At 38.3% G+C, this 20,198-nt stretch overlaps 1 protein-coding gene across 1 annotated transcript in view; it reads left to right on the top strand.

Moving 5' to 3' along the window:
• LOC103919739 (putative COBW domain-containing protein 7) overlaps positions 1-20,198 on the top strand; it is a 38,170-nt gene that overhangs the window by 8,188 nt on the left and 9,784 nt on the right. The window contains exons 3-11 of the mRNA XM_009327298.1: positions 1,114-1,220; positions 2,089-2,185; positions 3,373-3,464; positions 7,493-7,552; positions 8,610-8,647; positions 11,958-12,004; positions 12,652-12,738; positions 13,537-13,581; positions 17,560-17,616. Of these exons, the coding sequence (XP_009325573.1) occupies positions 1,114-1,220; positions 2,089-2,185; positions 3,373-3,464; positions 7,493-7,552; positions 8,610-8,647; positions 11,958-12,004; positions 12,652-12,738; positions 13,537-13,581; positions 17,560-17,616 (630 nt within the window). The remainder of the gene's footprint in view (positions 1-1,113; positions 1,221-2,088; positions 2,186-3,372; positions 3,465-7,492; positions 7,553-8,609; positions 8,648-11,957; positions 12,005-12,651; positions 12,739-13,536; positions 13,582-17,559; positions 17,617-20,198) is intronic.

Genomic DNA, 20,198 nt, shown 5'->3' on the forward strand with positions numbered 1-20,198 from the left:
CCTAAGCGAGCTGGGCTGCGACGGGGCTCTGGGCCGCGGGGCGGCCCGCACACCGCCAGGCGGGCCAAGTGCCCCGGCAGGTCTGACAGCGGCCTCCGTGCCCACGAGTTGCGTGAATAAGCGACACCCTGATGGCACGGCAGAAAGGAGCCCTTAGCGCTGCTCAGGCAGCGTTTCACCGCGTTTTCAGCGCAGTGTCCCCATGCCGCTCCTAGTAAGTGCCGTTCCGGATAGATTTGCAGAACGATTTTGAACAGCTGTACAAGCTCCTGTTGCTGCTTCTGCCAGCCTTTTTTCAGGGTCCGATTTGTTCTGGTCATGTTTGACAAATCGCTTTTTGCCACTTAATGTCAGAACAGTGTAACGTATTTGCCTCAGTTAAATGCAGACTGAAGTGCAACCTTACAAATGTGAGGTTTGACTCCCTTCTCTTAAACCAACACGGTTGTTGGGAGCTTCAAACACAGTTATGTATGGTAAAGATCAGGTTACATTTAGGATTGCCAGCACTGTTCTGAAAGTTGTAACTTTGTACTGCATCATACTCTCTCAGAAAACCCTAAGGGCAGGGAAGGAAGCTGGCTTTACCAAATTCCCCTAGTTGTGATCTTGTGCATGGGATGAAACTGTTAGTAATGTGGTATTACAGAAGCTGTGAATACCTTACTTAACAATGCCTCATTTAATGGCAGTCGGTAGCACATCAGTGATTACTGATGACAAAAGAGCTGGTCAGAAAAAGCATTGGGAGGGAGAAGAATAAGTGCACCTCTTGTTAAGAGAAACATAAAAATGAGTTTTCTAGGAAAAGACTGCCCAGCTGGTAGGGACTTGTAAGTTTATCAAGCACTGACAGTGAATGGAAAATTATGGGTCTTTTAAAGCTGAGATTTAATGTGCTGATAGTTCCATGGGGTCAAATGTCTCTACAGATAAGTTTTTACAGTGTTATAATAGAATGCAGGATACAAGAATGAAAAATCGTATTTCAAAAGAGATCAGATTTGTCTGAAGTGTGCACGTGTACAACAGTATTTGTAAAAATAAAAAGTAAATAAAATAAAAGTAAAGCTTTTTATTTGAAAATTTAAGCTTTTTTTAACGTTTTAATAGAAATAGGGTCTGTGTTCTAGGAGCTGGGAAAACAACTCTTCTAAATTACATACTGACGGAACAGCATAATAAAAGAATAGCAGTTATTCTGAATGAGTTTGGAGAAGGTATGTAAACCTGCAGAAACATTTTTTTAGCTGTAAATTGACAAATATATACAATTTCTGGAAATCAAGAACATTGTCGCTTTAAATCCATTGCTGAAATTATTGGCATACCTCATAGTCATCAGAAGGGCAAAAAGTCTTTTGGCTGGTGTTCATAAAATAATGCTGTGCATTAATCTGTTTCGTACATAAATTCAGTCCCTCGGAGTCAAGTAAATGAATATATCACCCTGTTGGAAATGCTATACCTCCGTTTGTCCTACTCAGTTTCAAGCAAATGGAAATTAAAATAATGTGTTGGTAGATAATATTTTCTTTCCTTTCCCCTCAGCCACTTACAGATCATAAATTATCCTAGGCCAAGAAAATGGAGAGATGTGTGCTTGGTGTCTGTGGTTCTTTGAACTCTTTGCTTTCCTTCTCAGGATTTTTAACTGTTACGGCTATAATTTCATATCTGTACTATAGTCAGTGTTGCTTACAGTTTGCACTGTGCTGGTGGTGGTTTTTTTATTTGTTTGTTTTCACCAACAAAGATGCATGCCACTTTTCTGGTCATGGAGCCTAAAATAAAATGTATAGACAGAGCTTTTATTTGATATGGAGATAGAGGCTGACTTCCCTTTCTTTTATGTACTTTCATCCTCTGGGTTTTGGTCTTTGTAGAACCAACCTGACTCTGGCTTTTAAATTTCTCATAAAATGGAAAATACTAATTTCTAAAGAACATGTTAGAAACATGGTCTCAGAAGAAAAAAGTATAATCCAGGAGTAAAAATGTATACCAGCTTGAATCTTTCATATTTCTTTTGCAGGCATTGTCATGCAAGTTTGTAGATTAAAATTATAGTACTACTTATATTTCCAGGAAGTGCCTTGGAGAAATCCCTAGCAATCAGTCAAGGGGGAGAACTCTATGAAGAATGGCTGGAGCTCAGAAATGGCTGCCTGTGCTGCTCAGTAAAGTAAGGAAGGACTACTGTACAAGTTCTTACAGTGGGTTTTGGGGGAACTGAGGAAAGGAGAAGGCATCCAGGAATTGATTCCTAAAACTGATGGTAGCATTGATTGAGACTTACTTTGTCAGATGAAACAAGAATTGGAATTTGTATTTCCTTTTGTTGCCTTACTGGGTTTGGACTTAACGTCTTTCAGAAAAATGACCTAAATACCAACTTATACACCATTGGGTAGGGAGCGCTCTCTCCTCTGTTAGTATTATATGCTTTTATATAGAGAGCTAAAGATTCAGGGAGGCTGGAACGAGGACTCAAGTTCCCTAATTTCCACATTAAATACTTAACCTGTGTTTCTTTCTCTGTATGTTGGTTAATTCTTGAATATTGTATACCTCAGAAAGGGTGGAGGGAGAACCTTTCGGTGACCTAATGAAAAACAGTATTCCAAGCTGTAAGCTGATGGTCACGTTAAAAAGCAGGAGTGTATTTGTTTCTTTGACATTTTTTTACCCTGTTTTTTTGAATGCTGGATTGTTTGTGCTAATAAAGGTGATGGCCTGTTTGTCCTGAAAATTTAGAAGATCTGGTCCTATGCCTTAAATTGGGATAGTAAGTGGAAAACAGAAGACCCTATTGCATTGTGTTCTACTCGGATGTAAGGAATGCTGCCATTGCTGCTGTGCTCTATATACATTGGTTTCTTACATAAAATGCCATACATTTCTGCTTCAGGCTGACTGCATCAGCTGACATTTAAGTAAATGACACATCTTAATTTTGCTGTAGGTGAGGTGGAAAGGCAGAAGAACATGGTTCAGTTCCCCCACTCCTCTCCAACCCCTTTTGGAGATCTTTTTGTAATCTCAGCTGCCAAACCAAATGGTTAACATATTTACACAGCCCTACTGTCCTTTACAGGGTTTTCAGTGTTTGAAAACAAATCTTCATTTAAATCACCTTTATTATGCCTGTGGGAAGTAGGCAAATACTACTTTCAGACTAAAATGAAACAGAAAACTAAAATTTGCCTAATACTAGAGCAGCAGCTTGATGACTAAATTTTCATTGTAGACTGTAAGTCCTGACTCAGGCCTTTGCTTTGATGGTACTGACACTATTCTGCATCAGATACACGTTTATACATGTTTTAGCTTGTTTTCTCTGTTCTCAGTTTTAATTGTTTCTTCTTACAGGGACAATGGTGTGAAGGCTATTGAGAACCTGATGCAAAGGAGAGGAAAATTTGACTATATATTGTTAGAAACAACTGGTTTGGCAGATCCAGGTAGTTCACGTTATGGTTTTCATAACCATGATAATTATTCTGTTTTTATGAAGTGCTTATTTGCTCACCAGTCAGTTCACTGTGCAAAATGCAACATAAAGTGATGAGTTGTCAGGTACATGCTTTGATTGCTATATAGACTAAAACTGAATTGGATAAGGTGCAGAAGCAGGGTTGTGGGTGGGGTTGTTTGGCTGGGTGTTTTGTTCTGTTTTTTTGAACTTGCTATAAATTGACTGTAAAGCTTAACAGAAATCCAGTTAAAATATATTTCTATCAAGAGAAGACACTGGGCTTGGAGAAGAGAAGCACACTCTGAAACTAGTGGTTTTCAGTAGGCTTTTGCTGTTCTACATTGCTCCTTCTAAAGTATAAATTATTCGCATCTGATATCTTGTTACATTGGTTGTGATAGGCCTTATATTTTGTGAAGTCATAAAATATGCTGCAAAACAGACTAATATATTCTTCTGGTAGGTACAGAACAATAATAGACCTTACAAATTCCTTGTGTGCTCTTTAGTGATACTTATTATAAAAAGGTGTTTTAAACTTGGGCTCATGTTAGTAATAGCTATCTAAAGGAATTTTCTCTGAACAGTCTCAATTAAAAATGTGTTGTTGATCGAGAGTGAAGGAAATTCTTATCAGAAATTCACTTGTTTCCCATTTAGGAGACTGACACTTTCCAGCTCAAAGCTAAATAGTTGTCATGGTAAAGTCATTTTCTTCAAAAGAAAGGACATCGATTTGGCCTCTGTTACACACAAATTCTATTTGAGTCAAATTGGAAAACTATTAAGCTTTTTGGAAAAAAAAAGAAAAAATCAATACATACCAGAAAACCATTAGATGTTGTGGGCCTTGCTATATCTTGCATGAGTAGGCACTGTGAACAAATGACAGGTATTTGGTGTTGATACAGAGCAATGTTTGGAAGACTGCATCTTGTCACTTCAGGCGGACAGTTTTAGGTGTTAGAATGAGTTTGGTTACTGATTTTTTTTTTTTTATATTTTTTCTTTTGTGCTTAATACTCTTAGACAGCCTGCCAGTCACTAAGGATCTGGTAATTGAAAAAAACCAAGGACTGTCATTGCTGTCAGCTCCTCTCGTCCTTCATATTGTGGCACTGATATATGTTAAATTGGTTTGTTTCATAACAAATTATGATTTTTTTTTTAATAAATATACAGCACATCCTACAGTTGCTAGAATCTGTTTTATAGGGCCATTTTAGCAGAAAACAGGAGTAGCATACTCCTAGGCCATGTGTAGTACACTGATATCAGGTCACAGATTCCAAGCCCTTGATAGAATGTGGTCCCAGTTGTCCCAATACTTGTGGATTCTTTTTGCTCAAGACTCATCAGTTGAGTTCCGTTTTACATTCTGAAGAAATACAAATGACCATACAAAGAAGAGAGAGTGCTACATGTTTTATTATTCCAGAAGCACCTCATCTGGATGGAAATTCAGTGGATGATGAGGCTTAGCATATAAAAAATATTAGAATCATATAATCATAGAGTAATTCAATTTGGAAGGGATGTTAGGAGGTCTTTGGTCCAACCTCCTGCCTGAAACAGGGTCAGCTATAAGACAAGACCAGGTTGTTTGGGATATCAAGTCATATACCTCCGTCCTCTGAGCATAAACATGACAGCCTCTCCAGGTAACCTGTTCTGTGCCTGCCTATTTTTTCATGGTGAAAAAACATTTTTCTGATATACGTGGTGTGAATCTCTCTTACTTCAATTTACTACAGTTGTCTCTCATCCTTCTGCCACAGCCTGGCTCAGTCTTCTCAGTGACTCACCTGTAGGTACCAGGGAGGCTGCTTTAGGTTCTCCAGAAGCTGTCCCTTCTCCAGGGTGAATGAACCCAGTTCCCCCGCCTCTCTTCATAGGGCCTGTGCTGCGGCCTCAACTGTCTTGGTGACCTTATGCTGAACTCACTCCAGTTTATTGATGTCTTTCCTGTATGGGGAATCCCCATGCTGGACGTGCTAGCCAGATGTGGGCTTGAAAGTGCTAAATAGAGGACAATAACCTCCCTCAGCCATGCTTCTGTTCCAAAAACCTGGGTGCTTTTGGCCTTCTCTGCTCCCAGGGTACACTGTTTGCTTGGCTTGCTGTCTACCAGGACCCCCAGGGACTTCTCCATAGTCCTGCTCCCCAGCCAGTCTGTCCCTAGTTTGTATTGTTACCAGGTCTCTCTGTTCTTAAGTGTATTACTCGATCTTTTTCCTTGCTGAATTTCATCAGTTTCTTGTTGGCCGTTCCTGCCTGCCTGGCCAGGTCCCTCTGAAAGATAGCACTGCCCTTAGGTATATCAACTGTTCCTTTCTGGTTTGGTGTTCTCTGCAAACTTGACAGGCGTGCCTGCCATCCCCTCTTGGGTTCCTGGTAGAGATGTTGAACAGGACAGGTCCCAGAATGGACCCCTGCAGTACCTTACTACCGACTTCCACGTAGGGTGTGACCTGTTAACTGCAACCTTTAGTGCTTAACTATCCAACCAGTTTTACCTAGTTGTCTTTCCATTCAGACTGGTAATGTCCCAACTTGGTTACTAGAATATCTTCAAAGACAGTGTTGAAAAATTTGCTAGGGGTGGTGTAAATGGCATGCAGTGCTCTCCCCTTGTCCACAGATACAATGATTTTTTCACAGAAGGCCAGGTATGGCCTTCACAGATTGATCAGGCATGATCTACCTTTGTAAACTTCCCTTCCAATACAATATCTGTTTGCAAATTGAACCTGTGTTAGATATTCTTAACTCAATCTATCTTAAAATTATCTAAAGCCAGAAGCTTTACTGTGCAGACCTGAGATAATTAAGGCAAACATTCTTTTCTATATCTGGTTATTCTTTACTTTCTTCATCCTGTTGATTTATGACGTAAGAAACTGCATAGGAGAGTTCATAGAAGCCAGTGAAGAAGAGAAGGTCCCTAGGAGGGGGCTGATTTCTCCCAAATGGCCAATTCCATTTTTCTTTAACTGTTCTGTGTCCTTTTTTATCTTCCTTTTTGTGTGTGTGTGTGCCATGACCTAGAAACAGTGACTGAAAGGTGAAGAGAGGGAGTACAGATTTTCTTAGAGATGAGGGAGCCTTAGAGTATAGTAATGACAGATAATTGATATTACTCAGTAAAGCTAATTTAGACAACTTACATGCATCTGGAATTGTGAGATTTTTAAAGCTTTTTGTAGTCATAGCTGTTGATGTGCATGTGAGTATAATGCTTTGGTAGCTGTTGTTAGATTAAATGTGTGGTTGGGTGTGCTGGTTTTGGCTGGAATAGAGTTAATTTTCTTCACAGTAGCTAGCATGGGGCTGTGTTTTGGATTTGTGCTGGAAACAGTGTTGATAACAGGGATGTTTTAGTTACTGCTGAGCAGTGCCTACACAGAGTCAAGGCCTCTTCTGCTTCTCACACCACCCCACCAGCGAGTAGGCTGGGGGTGCACAAGAAGTTGGGAGGGGACACAGGTGGTACAGCTCACCCCAGCTGACCACAGGGATATTCCATACCATGTGACATCATGCTCAGTATATAAAGCTGGGGGACGAAGGAGGAAGGGGGGGATGTTCGGAGTGATGGTGTTTGTCTTCCCAAGTAACTGTTATGGGTGATGGAGCCCTGCTTTCCTGGAGATGGCTGAACACCTGCCTGCCGATGGGAAGGAGTGAATTAATTCCTTGTTTTCCTTTGCTTGTGTGTGTGGCTTTTGCTTTCCCTATTGAACTGTCTTTATCTCAACCCATGAGTTTTCTCACCTTTACCCTTCCAACTCTCTCCCCCATCCCACCGGGGGGAGTGAGTGAACAGCTGTGTGGGGCTTAGTTGCCGGCTGGGGTTAAACCATGGCATTGGGTATTTGACATTTGTGATGCTTTCTGAGTTTGGAAGAACAGAGTTTCAAGTACAGCACTACAGAGTTTTTCTATGGAATGTTTGAATATTGGTAGTTTACTGGAAAATGTCAGTTTTGCAACTAAATGTACTGCACTTCTTAGGAGCTGTGGCCTCCATGTTCTGGGTTGATTCTGAGCTGGGAAGTGACATCTATCTTGATGGTAAGAAGTGCAAGCTTGTTTTCCAACGTATTGGTATTCCATATCTGGATTTAGCGTAATATATCCTTACCATTTAAGCAAGGTTTCAGAAAGTGTTTGAAATACCTGATCTTGGTTCTCACATCCCCATATTTGACCACAGAGAGCCACTGGCTTATTCTGATGCTTGTTTATCTACTTGGTGAGCTGTTTCAGTTTGTTAAATCCAGCAAAAGTTGTGTAATAGTTGTGTTTGCTAAGGGGTCAGATATGGAGAGATCTTGATTGTGGTCTAAGGTGGGGGAAAAAAACTTGTTAGATGTCATAAAGCATTATTTAGGAGTAATATTACAGCTCTCATTATTTTTTGTTTCCCCCAATGCAGTGTTTCCTTTTTTTTGAACTCTTAACTTGTCAACATCTGGAGTCTCCTGCCTTTTGTTTTCTGCCTTCTTTGCCTATTGTACTGTTGTTAGCCTAGTATTTGCTGTGTTCCATTAAAAAAAATCTGAGTTTACTGTAATATCACTATGTGTAGTTAAAGAGCATGTTGAATGTTTTGTTCTTTTTTTTTTAAATGTTGGGGGGGGGGAAATCTTACCTTTTGGCTTAAAAAAACCAAAAAAACCCATCCTACTAACACTTTGGTCAGTAAAATACCCATTTAGCCAAGGAAACATTCAGTTGAATGGAAAACAGCTTCCTAATTTTCTGCCAGAGAATTGCAGATTCCTGGTCACTTACAATCAGAATAACTGTATACCTCAGTCAGTCCCCTTGATTTGTTTCGATAACCTGTAAAAGCATACCTCTACCAATTTGCTGTTGTGGAAGAAGGAGAGGCATCCACCTTGTGAGAATTTCTCTCACCTGGTTTGGTAGACATTTTACCACCAGAGATACCAGTAACAATATAAGAAACTAACTAGGTGACAAGTCTAATGTTCAGATACACAGGAAGCTTTGAAAGTATTATAAGCAGTTATAAATGTGATGATACTGTTATTTCAGTAATTGTACAGGAAGTTTACAAGTTGTTAAATTGTTAGCGGCTTTCAGCACATTTCTATTCTTTTAGGTATTGTATCTGTTGTTGACGCAAAGCATGGCTTGCAGGTAAGCTACTGGATTTGTTACATGGTTTAAAACTGCAGCATTAGAAAAGCTATTGCAATGATGTTCATTCACATGAATAATATTTTTACAATTGCTTTAATTCTTAAAATGGGTGAGGATGTATTTCAGTTGCTGTGGTACATCAGTACTATATTTTGAATGGAAACAAGGAAGTACTGATATTCATAGGAATTCAGATTCTTACCAGCACAGCAGCATGTCTACTAAGAGTTTTCAGGCTGCTAGATACTTGATTCCTTCTAGTTCTATCACTTCACTCGGGAATCTTGGTTGTATTCCAAATAGGCATTTGTATTACTGTAAAACAGTGGAGAAACTTGTCTTACAGAGTGTCACTGGTCCATGTTACTTGAAAGGAGAGGAGTAAGAACAGACCTCTGATACCAGTGTTGTAACAAGTGAGTTAGGGCTCAAATCGGGAAAGGTACTTATGTAATGGCAGCTGTGGTGAGGAGAGATGAGAGAGCCAGGTGTCTAGGTACTATTTCAGATTAAAAGATTACTTCATTACATGGAAGCAGACAAAAAGAGCGGATATTTGAGTAATCTGCATAGTGTAAGAACAGACCTATAGAACAGTGAGGTTGGATAACAGCAGAAATTGTTATTAAATCAGTAGTTCAACTTTTTTTGTAATAGCTAGTCATAAAAATAATTTGCAATGTAATAACTTAGGAAGTGACTACTTTGATTAGGTATTGATTTTGCAGGATTCAAAATAAAAGCGACCATAAGAAAAGGTGCCTCCATGGTATAAAAATCCCATCGTGCCGTGAAAGTATTTTTAATATCTCTGTATTTTACAATGGCTGCAAAAAGCTGAGAAAACTGAAGAATAATGGTTAAAAAATAAGGAGGTGATCCCTCCTTTTTAAGATTTTTATTTTGTTTGGACTGTTTGGGTTTCTCATTTCAGTTGAGCTGAGGTAACAACTGATTTACCGGAAGGGGGCAGTCCTGTCCTCACATCGTTTTCTGTTGCACCAGAATGGAACTAATCTAACCCCATAGCAAGCCTGTTTGGCAAGTTAAGCCATCGTGTTTTGCAAGGACTTTTGTGGAGGAGTTGAGAGAAGAACGAGGGGAAGGGGCCAAGAGCTGGTTTGCTCTTTTAAGCAGGAACTGACTTAAATCAGCTCAACTGTCACAAGAAACCACAGCATGTCTTAAGTCAGCCCCCTTTTCAGCTGAGTGCCTTCATACTAATTCAGATGTGTTTTATTACTTGCAAAAACGTTGTTCTGTTTATCTTTCACTTCATGCAATGCTGATTTATTGGCTTGAATCAACTATAATTGTGTTGCACATAGCAGCACTGAATTATTATTGTTTTAAAAATAAAATTTTTAATATTTAAACTTTCAAGTAATATGTCAGAAGCAACACAGAAATGTTTTGAAACATTCAGCTTTTCTATCCGTTATTATCTTTGACAGCTCACTGAAAACTCTTACATTATTTAATCAATAAGCCTGTACAACACTGACATCCACTCAGAATAATAGAAACTTCAGACCTTCTCAGTTATATGCCAAATAAATAACTTTTTCTTTGTATAAAGGACTTGCTAAGTTGTGCAATTCCTCTTATTACAAAGCTTGACCTCAACAGCTGCTTGTGGTTCAAAGAATTCTGAAAGCCATACAGGTAATGACATTGAGATAATAGGCAGCAATTTAAGGGTGTCATGCTTCAAAGAACCAACCCACCACAAGAAAAGCTGACAAATAGTACCCTGTGACCAGTCAGCCAAATTGAAACTGAAGTGGTAATTGATATCATGGGTTATCACGCTAATGGATTTGTCACCCAGCAATCTGAAATACTCTCTTTTTTTTTTTTTTTTTTTTTTTTAAATCACGGGCAAACAGTTGGACAACTTGAAGTGGCAGTTCTCTACTTTCAGGACTTGACATCTGTGCTACTGGCATTGTCCTTTTCAGGGCAACAAATCTGACAACATTTAATTCAATAGAATCAATACACAGAGGATTACAAAGAAAAGGTCAGAAGAGAGGTTCCCTCCCAGTCATCCTGTTGTTATGCTCTGCTTAGGTTGTGCACAATCAGGAAATAGTTATTTTTTTCTTTTTTTTTTTAAGGTGACAGACTGACAGTATGCAATAATCTAGTTTTGTTTTTCAAGTCAAATAATACTAGATGCCTGTTTTCTTAATTTATATATTTCCCATGACAATTAATTCCACTTTCATTTGGTATTCTTGTGTCTTTAAAACCAAATTTTAAAATAATATTCCTGGTACATTTAGAGCTGATGAAGGAATGCACAGGACTCTCTAATCTTCCCAGAGATGTCAGGCGTAAGAGGTGAGCTCTTACTAATACTAAAGCGCCAACTTAAAGTTTTGCTGCCTCCAGGTGTCTCTGATGCTTCTCTCCTGGAGATTGCTGCCTCCATGGCAGAGTGGGCAGAAAATAACTTGTAGCTGAACTTTGCTGCTTCAGTGGAAAGTCTGTTGCTCCGCCTGGCTGATGAAAGTAAGGCTTTGTGTTACTAAACTCCATGCTGCTGCTTGAGACACAGGCATTTATTTTTTCCCTTTCACTAATTCTTCTGCGAGGACGTTAGCTTGGGCAAACAGGCGGAGCACAAAGCTGCAGATAAGATACTAAACTCCTGCAGCATGACCAGGAGCTGCCACTTTAGTCAGTGCTGACTGACTCTTCTGCCCAGTTACAGCTTGGACAGGCCGCAAACACTGATGTTGGGCAGATTAGCCAAGGAGTAGTGGCTTATTTGTACAAACCCAGAAAGAGTTACAAGTTTTTCTGTAAAAGCACAGTTTGTCAAATCTTTTAGAGAAAAGGAGTATGTAGTTATGTATATGAAATCCTGTACTGCAAGCCTAACTCATCGTTAACAGTTAGTCAACATCACACTTATTAGAAAAATTACTGTACTTTCATTTTTTTAGATACTTTTTTCCATGGTTACTGTATGTCATGGTGACTTCTTTTACTTCATCATAAATCTGAGAAGTAATTAAAAATAAATACTATGATAGTTTTCCAACTCTTTAACATTCTAGTCATAAAATTCATTAAAAGAGAAGAGTTTTCATAAAAGAAATTACAAGCTTCTGAAATGGTGAATGTATGAACGTACTTTGTCACCATCATTTTATAGAAAAATTCTAGATGGCCATCTTCCTTCAATACCTTGTTTAAAAATATACCTCAGCTGAATTGGTTTTGACTTCCTGTAACTGCAAATGAATTTAAATGTCATTTGAATGTGCTTAATCCAATTATTTTAATTTTTGTCTAGCACTTGACAGAGCAAAAGCCAGAAGGCCTTGTCAATGAAGCGTCTCGGTATGGATATATAAATTAACTTTATATATCACGGTTAGAAACTGCACTGTACAGAAGTTGACTAGAAATGGCTTCTTTTTCTTTTATAAAGGTTTTCGCTCCTCCTTTGCTTTTAAACCAAGGTACATTGGTGTAATGAGGTAGAAAATATAAGAGTGACTTCATGCTCTACTTCGTCTTTTGCAGAGATCTGACTGTTCTAACACTTGTTTTAAGAGGCATGGGGTTTTACATAAGTGGAGGAAAGCCACCTGTGTTGGGGGGAAGAAAGAATTGCATGCTGGAATCTACCAGATGCTCGAAGTAGAACTGGAGATAGAGGAATATTTTTTGCTGGATATGGAGCCACAGTGATTAAGGGTAATTGTAACAATAGAAGTTACAATACTTGAATACAAAACAAAACCCCATCAAAAACTAGCAAGCCTCTGTAGCTTGGTAGACTCCTCTTATGGCACAGAAGAGCACCTCAAGAAGACAGTAGTACTGTAGTCATACTCCATAATGTTCTAGTTTGATTAATGCTTGCCTGTCTGTGCTGACAATGCTCATGCTATTTTTTTGGTGCTATGGGAGAGATGGTGTTTCTGCCTTACAGAAAAAGTATTTGTTCATGTTGTCTTTTTTTTTTTTTCCTTAATGCATAGGCAGGTTGCATTAGCTGATCTTATAATCATCAATAAAACAGATTTGGTTTCGGGGGAAGAATTGAATAAAGTCAGAACATCTGTCAGGTATGAAACTTTTGGCGTAACTAAGACTGTACTGGCTCCTTCTTGCTGTTAATACAGAAATTAGATCTCATGATTACACTGACATGAATCTTTAGCTCAGCAGGGAGAAAGAGACTGCCCCTTTCTAAAGGCGTTTCAATACTTCTATGTGCTTACACAAGCTTAGCAGTTTGCCTGTCTAGGTAAGATTTGATGTTACCTACTAAGGACAGGCCTTTGTCTTAAGTGTCCATGTTCTTGTATTTTTGGGCAGCTGTTCCCATTTTTCTGAATTAGCATCAGGGAAAAAAAATCTGCTAGTAGATAGCAGATTACTAGCAAATACAAAGAGGTATGGAGGAAATCCCAAATAATGGTCTTGGGTGTAGAAGAACCAAGGGTCTGAATCAAATTAATGATGAAAGCCTTGTCCCATCTTTTTCTATCAGCACCATGATAACTAAAATGAAACATGGAAATTCTGAAATTCTTTATATTAGTGGTTTGAACTCTAAAAGTAAAAATGCTTAGACCCAACAGACTGTATCATGAGGAGTCTTGCACAGGAAAACGCTATTTTTACTGGTAGTATTTTGTTGTCAGAACTTTCGAAGTTCCCCAACCCTTAACTGGGTTATGAAAGAGACATAAAAACGAATTCTTGCTGGGGTGTCTGTTGCTTTGTTCGGCAAGTTAATGACAGAGTTGGGGTTATTGTTGTGGTGCTACTTCTCATGCTGCTTTCCATGGTTAAGTTGTTCAAGCAATGTATTACGGTCACATTTGCATTTAACTTCTGATTTTTCTATTTTATTTTAGGTCAATAAATGGACTTGTTAAAATTCTAGAGACACAAAGATCAAGGTATTAAATGGCCACTATTACTAGGTACCAGATCCTGCTTCTTTTGTGACAGATTTAAGTATGCTATTAGACCAGTTTGGTTAAAGGAAAACTATTGAATTAGAAATATTTAACTCAATATTTATTTTACTAATAAGCTTTTAGATAAAGGAATTTTTTTAAAGAAGTAAAAATGTATTTTTCTTTGTTACTGTTCACATCCTATACTCTGGTGTATAACTAGTTTTAAAAGAATCGCTATTAAGATGTAGCTTAGTTTACAGAGCTTACCACTAGTGGGTTTTATTGGACTTTGCAATATAACCATAAATATTTATTATTTTCATGAGAAGTGGATTTTACAAAAGCTTGGGCATTAATTTTTCAAAAACCTGCATTTTGTTATAAGCTTAATATGAATATGACTTTTAATTATTACAGTTGCGTTTTAGTCATGTTGCCATTTATGGAGTAATACCATATGGAAAGTTCCTGAAAAATGCTAATATAGATCTAGTTTAATTGCCTTCAGCATATTCAAAAAATGTAGCAGATTTTTAAGAGAGTGTTATAGGTAGAAATTTGAAGTTTCTTGTAACTTGTTAACCAGATCTTGTAACTAAAGAGCAACTTGCAAGGCCAAGTTGTATCTGAGTTAATCATTGATCACATGCACTATAATGGTTTTTTTTTTCTGTTGTGTGAGCTTAAAGATTTTTCTCACTTATGATGGCTGCTGCAGATAAGCTGTTACTACAAAATTACTTTGAAAACAGTGCAAGGGAGTTTATAAGAAGGAAAAGTAATTGTATTATTTTTGCTATTTTTCATTGACATTCTGACTTAGATTTCTTCTTTAATAAGGAATTAAATGAAAATGGTATTTCCAGGGACATTAGGGGAGCAGTGTATCTTTCAGGCTGCTAGGACTGATTTATGTGCTATTACATCAATTATTTGACTATATTGTGATAAATGTTCCTATAATACAGGTTCCTGTTTTAAGCAATTTTTGAAGGGAAAATAGTAGACGTAATCTTAATAAAGTATACTTAGCTTTTTAAAGTTATTGCCAAAGGTAGTTGGAAAGTGTAGAGAAAAATATTTGCTGTTGTTGGCTGATCAGATAGGAACAACAAGTATGTGTATTTTATTTGGTAACCCAGGGTTTTGAAGATGGGTGCTTGTCTGACTAACCTAAAGATCAACTCGGTTTACATTTCTGAAAATGTTAATCTTGTTAACATTTCTATTGACTTCAACTTATTTGAAATTCTGTCTGCAGTTTGATCACTGGAAGTTTTATGCCCTGCTGTTGAACAGTTGCACTGTGAAAAGCATTCTCTTTCGTGACTATCTTGTTAGTTTATAAGGATTATTTTCACATTGTTTTCATTACTTTGTTTAAGGAGGAAGGTGAAATGTTTAAATAGCTTTGACAACTTCACACTCCTTTCTTGTTAACTTGCAAATTCTGTTGAAGAATGCTTAAAACAAGAATAAATAATATTACAGAGGTGATCATAAATTCTGTTACTGAGGTGTTTCATATTGATTAATTTATTGCTCTTCTAGTGATCCTCACTAATGATTTCTCTTAAGTCAGCATGTGTTTCTATTACATAAAAAGTTATTTTTTTCAATGGATTTATTGTCATTTAGGGACTTAAGTTCAAAACAGCAAGTTTTGAACTTGCTGAACAAGATAAACTTGTAAGCAATTTTGATAATCAAGCTTTTCATATTCACCAGCTTTTTTGATATGTTAAGAGTTTTAATGTGTAAATAGTCACTCTAGATTCTGCTGCAAAATTTTAGACTTCTGTTAATTTGTCACATTCTGTAAATTCAGTATTATGAAGTTAGTATTTAATAAAGTTGAGTTTTATTAGAATAATGCTACTGGCATTTTTCTCTGTCTGTAGATAGAGATGAGAATGTTCTGGTGACTCCAGGTTAAATTTAACAACGATTTTATTCTGATGATAAATCTTTGATATTTACTCATAGCCAAATTTGGATATTATAAAATTAGCTATCTTTTATTTTTGAGACCTCTGTATTATTTACAGTTTTCATGACCTCTACGCAGTGTGATATTCCTTCATCTAATGTATGTACTTTGACTGCAGCATGAAAGATTGAACGACAAAAGAAGAACAAATACTGCAAAGTGATGGAGTTGCAGAGATGCAATTGTAGCATTTCCGTTTCCTTCTGTTTAGTAAACTTTTGGGAGCATGATACTAATTTTTAAAATTCTGGAACTTACCTTATGAGGAATGGGAAATTCTACCTTGCCACAGAATGGAGAAGAAAATCATGAAGGAAGATCAGGGCTTAGGAAAACACTTATATGAAAAAGATATGCAACAGTTTGCTCCAGCTGAAATCAAAGAAGTGGCAACATGATGATTTTACTGAGAACAAACAGTGGTTTTGAGAAAGCAGATCAGGAGTTCCTTGTTCTTTAGTTGCAAGGCAGAGTACAGAAATGGTCAGTGAAACGCTTTGGAGGGGGAAAAGAAGCAAACTCTATTGATAAAGTTAAATCACTCATAAATTGCATATGCATGGTCTGACTGCCCTAGGAAATCAGGGCAAGTTTGAGGCCAAGATTTTTGTAACATGAAGGAAAAAAAAAAGGGTTTCTGTAAAGATGATGATAGTATCCAGCACAGCTAAGAATTCTGAAGAGGATATTAAACTTCATGCTTTGAGTCTTAAATCAGTATCTGTCCATGTTCATTAGTAAGAGATCCAATATGTGAAATTTAGTATCCACATCTGTACCATTCTCTGGTGTCTGATGCCAGCCAGCATTAAACTTTGGATATTAGATTAAGTGGACCTCAGATGCAGTCCTCAATGACAACTCTTCTGTTAGTAGTAAATATTCTTTAGTGAGTGACACATACTGTCTCTCCCATGATTAAATATTCCAAAAGTGAAATAAGCACAAAATTAATTTATTAATATGTTCTTTGAGAACATACCTTCTTTAATTAGGGGGTTTTGTCCCTCAAAAGCCCACATGTAAGAGGGACTAACATAGCACTTTCTTGAGTGTTTCTACATGATTTTTCAGAACACTGCTAAGAACAAACAACTAGCACTGAGTTGGTCGTGAACTTCAGAGAGGAGTTATTTACGTATTTTACATTATAAACCTTTCATCTTAGAAACTGCTTTGTAAAGCTCCTGTTGGGTGCAAGAGTTCAATACTGGCTACACTCCAGAGATCTTTTTTTTTGTTGTTGGTTTTTTTGTTTGTTTGTTTTTAACCTCTCATATGTTCCTTGTATTTAGCCACAGGTCATAAACTGCATTTAGAAAGCTGTCAGTTGCTATTAGCAGTGAAATCTGCTAATAGTCTATATTGCTTTTATAAAAAAAGCTTCTTATACAAGTTCATAGGTAGCTGCTCTTGTAAGTAAATATGATCAGTGCTGTCTGTTCCATATTACATTTTTCATTTGTCTAGGTTTCAGATGTTAGAGCTGAAATTCTTCGTAGTAGCGCTTGCCTCATAGCGTATTTCAGTTTTGTTTGCTAACAGTATGTCAGTAGAAGCTACATATATTCCAGGGGTTTGTGTGTTGATGGGAGGGTCTATATTAGTAAATAAGGGTGCAGAATAATTGCTGGGAAGAACTTCAGGGTTCCTCTTCCCATTTAGGGAAAATCAGTTATTATTCAGGCATCCAGTATGAGGGATTTTATAATTTTTCTTGGAAATACCTTGTATTTTACTGTATTTTTTAAAATTATGTTTCTGTGCTTACATATTACTGTGTAAATAGAAACTGCGTTTCCTTGTGGGAGACAATACCAACCACCAACATCCAAAAATAAGGCTAACGATTGATGGCATTAGAATGATGACAGGAAAACAAACAGAAGCTTCAAAGAACTATTTTAAAAATAATTATTTAAGTATACACAATATTTAAATATAGCAAAAATACAAAGCTTTCTTTCTTTTCCCCCCCTGTTTAGGGTTGATGTCTCCAATGTCTTGGACCTCCATGCTTTTGACAGTTTATCTGGAGCAAGGTATGGTGATAATTTCACTGTCTTTTATTAGAAACAATGGACATTGTATAAATACATGCATGAAATAGACACACTCAGATTTGCATCTGAGTTTCTGTTAGAAATTCTAGTTTAGTCATTTATTTAAAATTCTTACTTTATAAGTGGTGATCTGAGGCTGAGAATTTTGTCCACTTGAAATGCATGCAACAAAAACTATTTGATTTTATAAAGTGAAGTGAGCCAGAGTGTGCATGGTCGGTTGGCTTTTTTTTCCTAAATATGAGTTTTGCTTTAATAGTAGTAGTAGAGCAGATTTGTACAGTCTGTTCTGGTTTTCTTAAAACTTAAAGGATTTCAAAATTTTTCTCACTTTGCATTATGATGAACTGGAGGTCTCCTTAGTTTTCACAGAAAACAATGAGGGACTGAGGTTCCACAACAAATGAAGCCACTGCAAATTCTGGTTACTGTGTTCCATGTTGGGTTTTTTTGTTTCTTGTTTTTAACACCAAATGTGAGTTTGGCACGCTAGATGGGTGGAAGATGTAAAATTGGAGGTGAAGGGAGAAGGACTTTCTGTTCACTTTGTGTGCTGAAATTGTTCAGCGAAGCGAGCAAGGAGTACTGGAGCAGTCGTAAAGGAAAGGAGGGAATATGCAGCTGGGGGCAGTATCAGCTTCATTTTTCTTCCTGGATGCACAGTGTTTGCTTCAGGTAAAGGGATGTAGCCACTTCCTTATTCACAGAGGGGAAAAGTTGCAGAAGATGCAAGCTAGTAACCTCTTGTAGATGAGATGCACTCATGAGATTTCCCAATGAACTGGTGCAGTACTATCCAAAGGATAGCCTGCTTTTTCTGGCTCTTGGCTGCCCTTTCTTTTTGCTGGCATTGGCTTTTGTCTGATCTATGAAAAGTAGTGTTTGTTTCTTTTGAGCTCCTTGAATGTACCAGTCAGATCTGTACCAATGGCAGCATCAGGGGGGGTATCAGAATAGGCATCCAAAAGAAAGTTAAGGGAGGAGGAAGGCCAGTATATCTTTTACGGCCAATAGATAACTATTAGATCATAAACCCATGTCTTGAGTTCTTAACGATGGATCAGCTAGCTAAACCGACTCATCCTGGAGCCACACAACAGAGGGGAAGCAGTAAGAAGACATGAACCAGAAAAGGATCGTTCTTGACAATGGCAATTCACAGTTAGATCTGATTAACTGTAATATTAGGTGGCATTCTGCAAGGTTTACTAAGTGCTGTGCTCTACAAATCTGAGAAAGTCCTTAAGGAGCTGACAAAAAAAAGTCTGTCTTTTCTTGGTCTAGTCTTTTCTCTTCTCTCACTCATAGTTCCTTTAGAGGTTTGGTATTAGAGGAAACACTCTAAAACTGCAGCATTTAAAGACAAATTCTAAAAGCACCAAGAAGGTTGTAGACTGCTTAAAGGAAGTTCCATTTCTTTTTATTTTATTTGAGCTCTATACAGTGAAATTGAGCTCAGAGCTCAATTGGGAGGGATTCTGTGGGAAGCTTCTGTGGAGGAACAGGGTGTTAAGAGAGCTGGCTGATGACGTTACGAGGCTGCTCTCCATACTCTTTGAGAAGTTGTGGAGATCGGGGGACATCCCAGAAGACTGGAAGAAGGCTAATGTCACCCCCATCTACAAGGAGGGCTTAAAGGAGGATCCAGGAAATTATAGGCCCATCAGTCTTACTTCAGTCCCTGGGAAAGTTATGGAACGAATCCTCCTGGGGGCTATCAAGTCAAATGAAGCATGTGATTGGGAAAAGCCAGCACGGATTCGCCAAGGGCAAATCGTGCTTGACAAACTTGATTGCCTTCTACAACAAAGTAACCTGCTCAGTTGATGTGGGGCGAGTGGTGGACATTGTCTACCTGCGTTTCTCCAAGGCTTTTGATACGGTTTCCCACAGCCTCCTCCTAGAGAAACTGATGTGTTATGGTCTAGACAAGTGGTCTGTGCGGTGGGTGGGGAACTGGCTGACAGGCCGCACCCAGAGGGTGGTGGTAAATAGCTCCTTTTCAAACTGGCAACCCGTCACAAGTGGGGTCCCCCAGGGATTGATATTGGACCCAACGCTGTTCAGTATCTTCATAAGTGATCTGGATGATGGGAACAAGTGTACCCTGATGAACTTTGCTGATGATACCAAACTGAGCGGGGAAGTGGATACTTTGGAAGGGAGAGCCACCTGCAAGAAGACCTGGATAGGCTGGAAGAGTGGGCTATCAAGAACCTTATGAAGCTCAATAAGGACAGGTGTAAGGTCTTGCACCTGGGAAAACGTAATCCAGGAGTGCAGCACAGGCTGGCATCTACCTGGCTGGGCAGCAGCTCTGTGGAAAGGGACCTGGGGGTGCTGGTGGACAACAAGCTTAATATGAGTGAACGGTGTGCTGCTGTGGCAAAGCAAGCCAACAGGATGCTGGGTTGCATCAACAAGGGCATCACCAGCAGAGATAAAGAAGTCATTATCCCACTCCACTCTGTGCCTGTCAGGCCACACCTGGAATACTGTGTTCAGTTTTGGTCCCCGCTGTGCAAAAAAGATGTGTCCAGGCTGCTCTAGGGTCCAAAGAA

Source organism: Pygoscelis adeliae, unplaced genomic scaffold, assembly GCF_000699105.1.
Source record: "Pygoscelis adeliae isolate BGI_AS28 unplaced genomic scaffold, ASM69910v1 Scaffold26, whole genome shotgun sequence".
NCBI lineage: Eukaryota > Metazoa > Chordata > Aves > Sphenisciformes > Spheniscidae > Pygoscelis > Pygoscelis adeliae.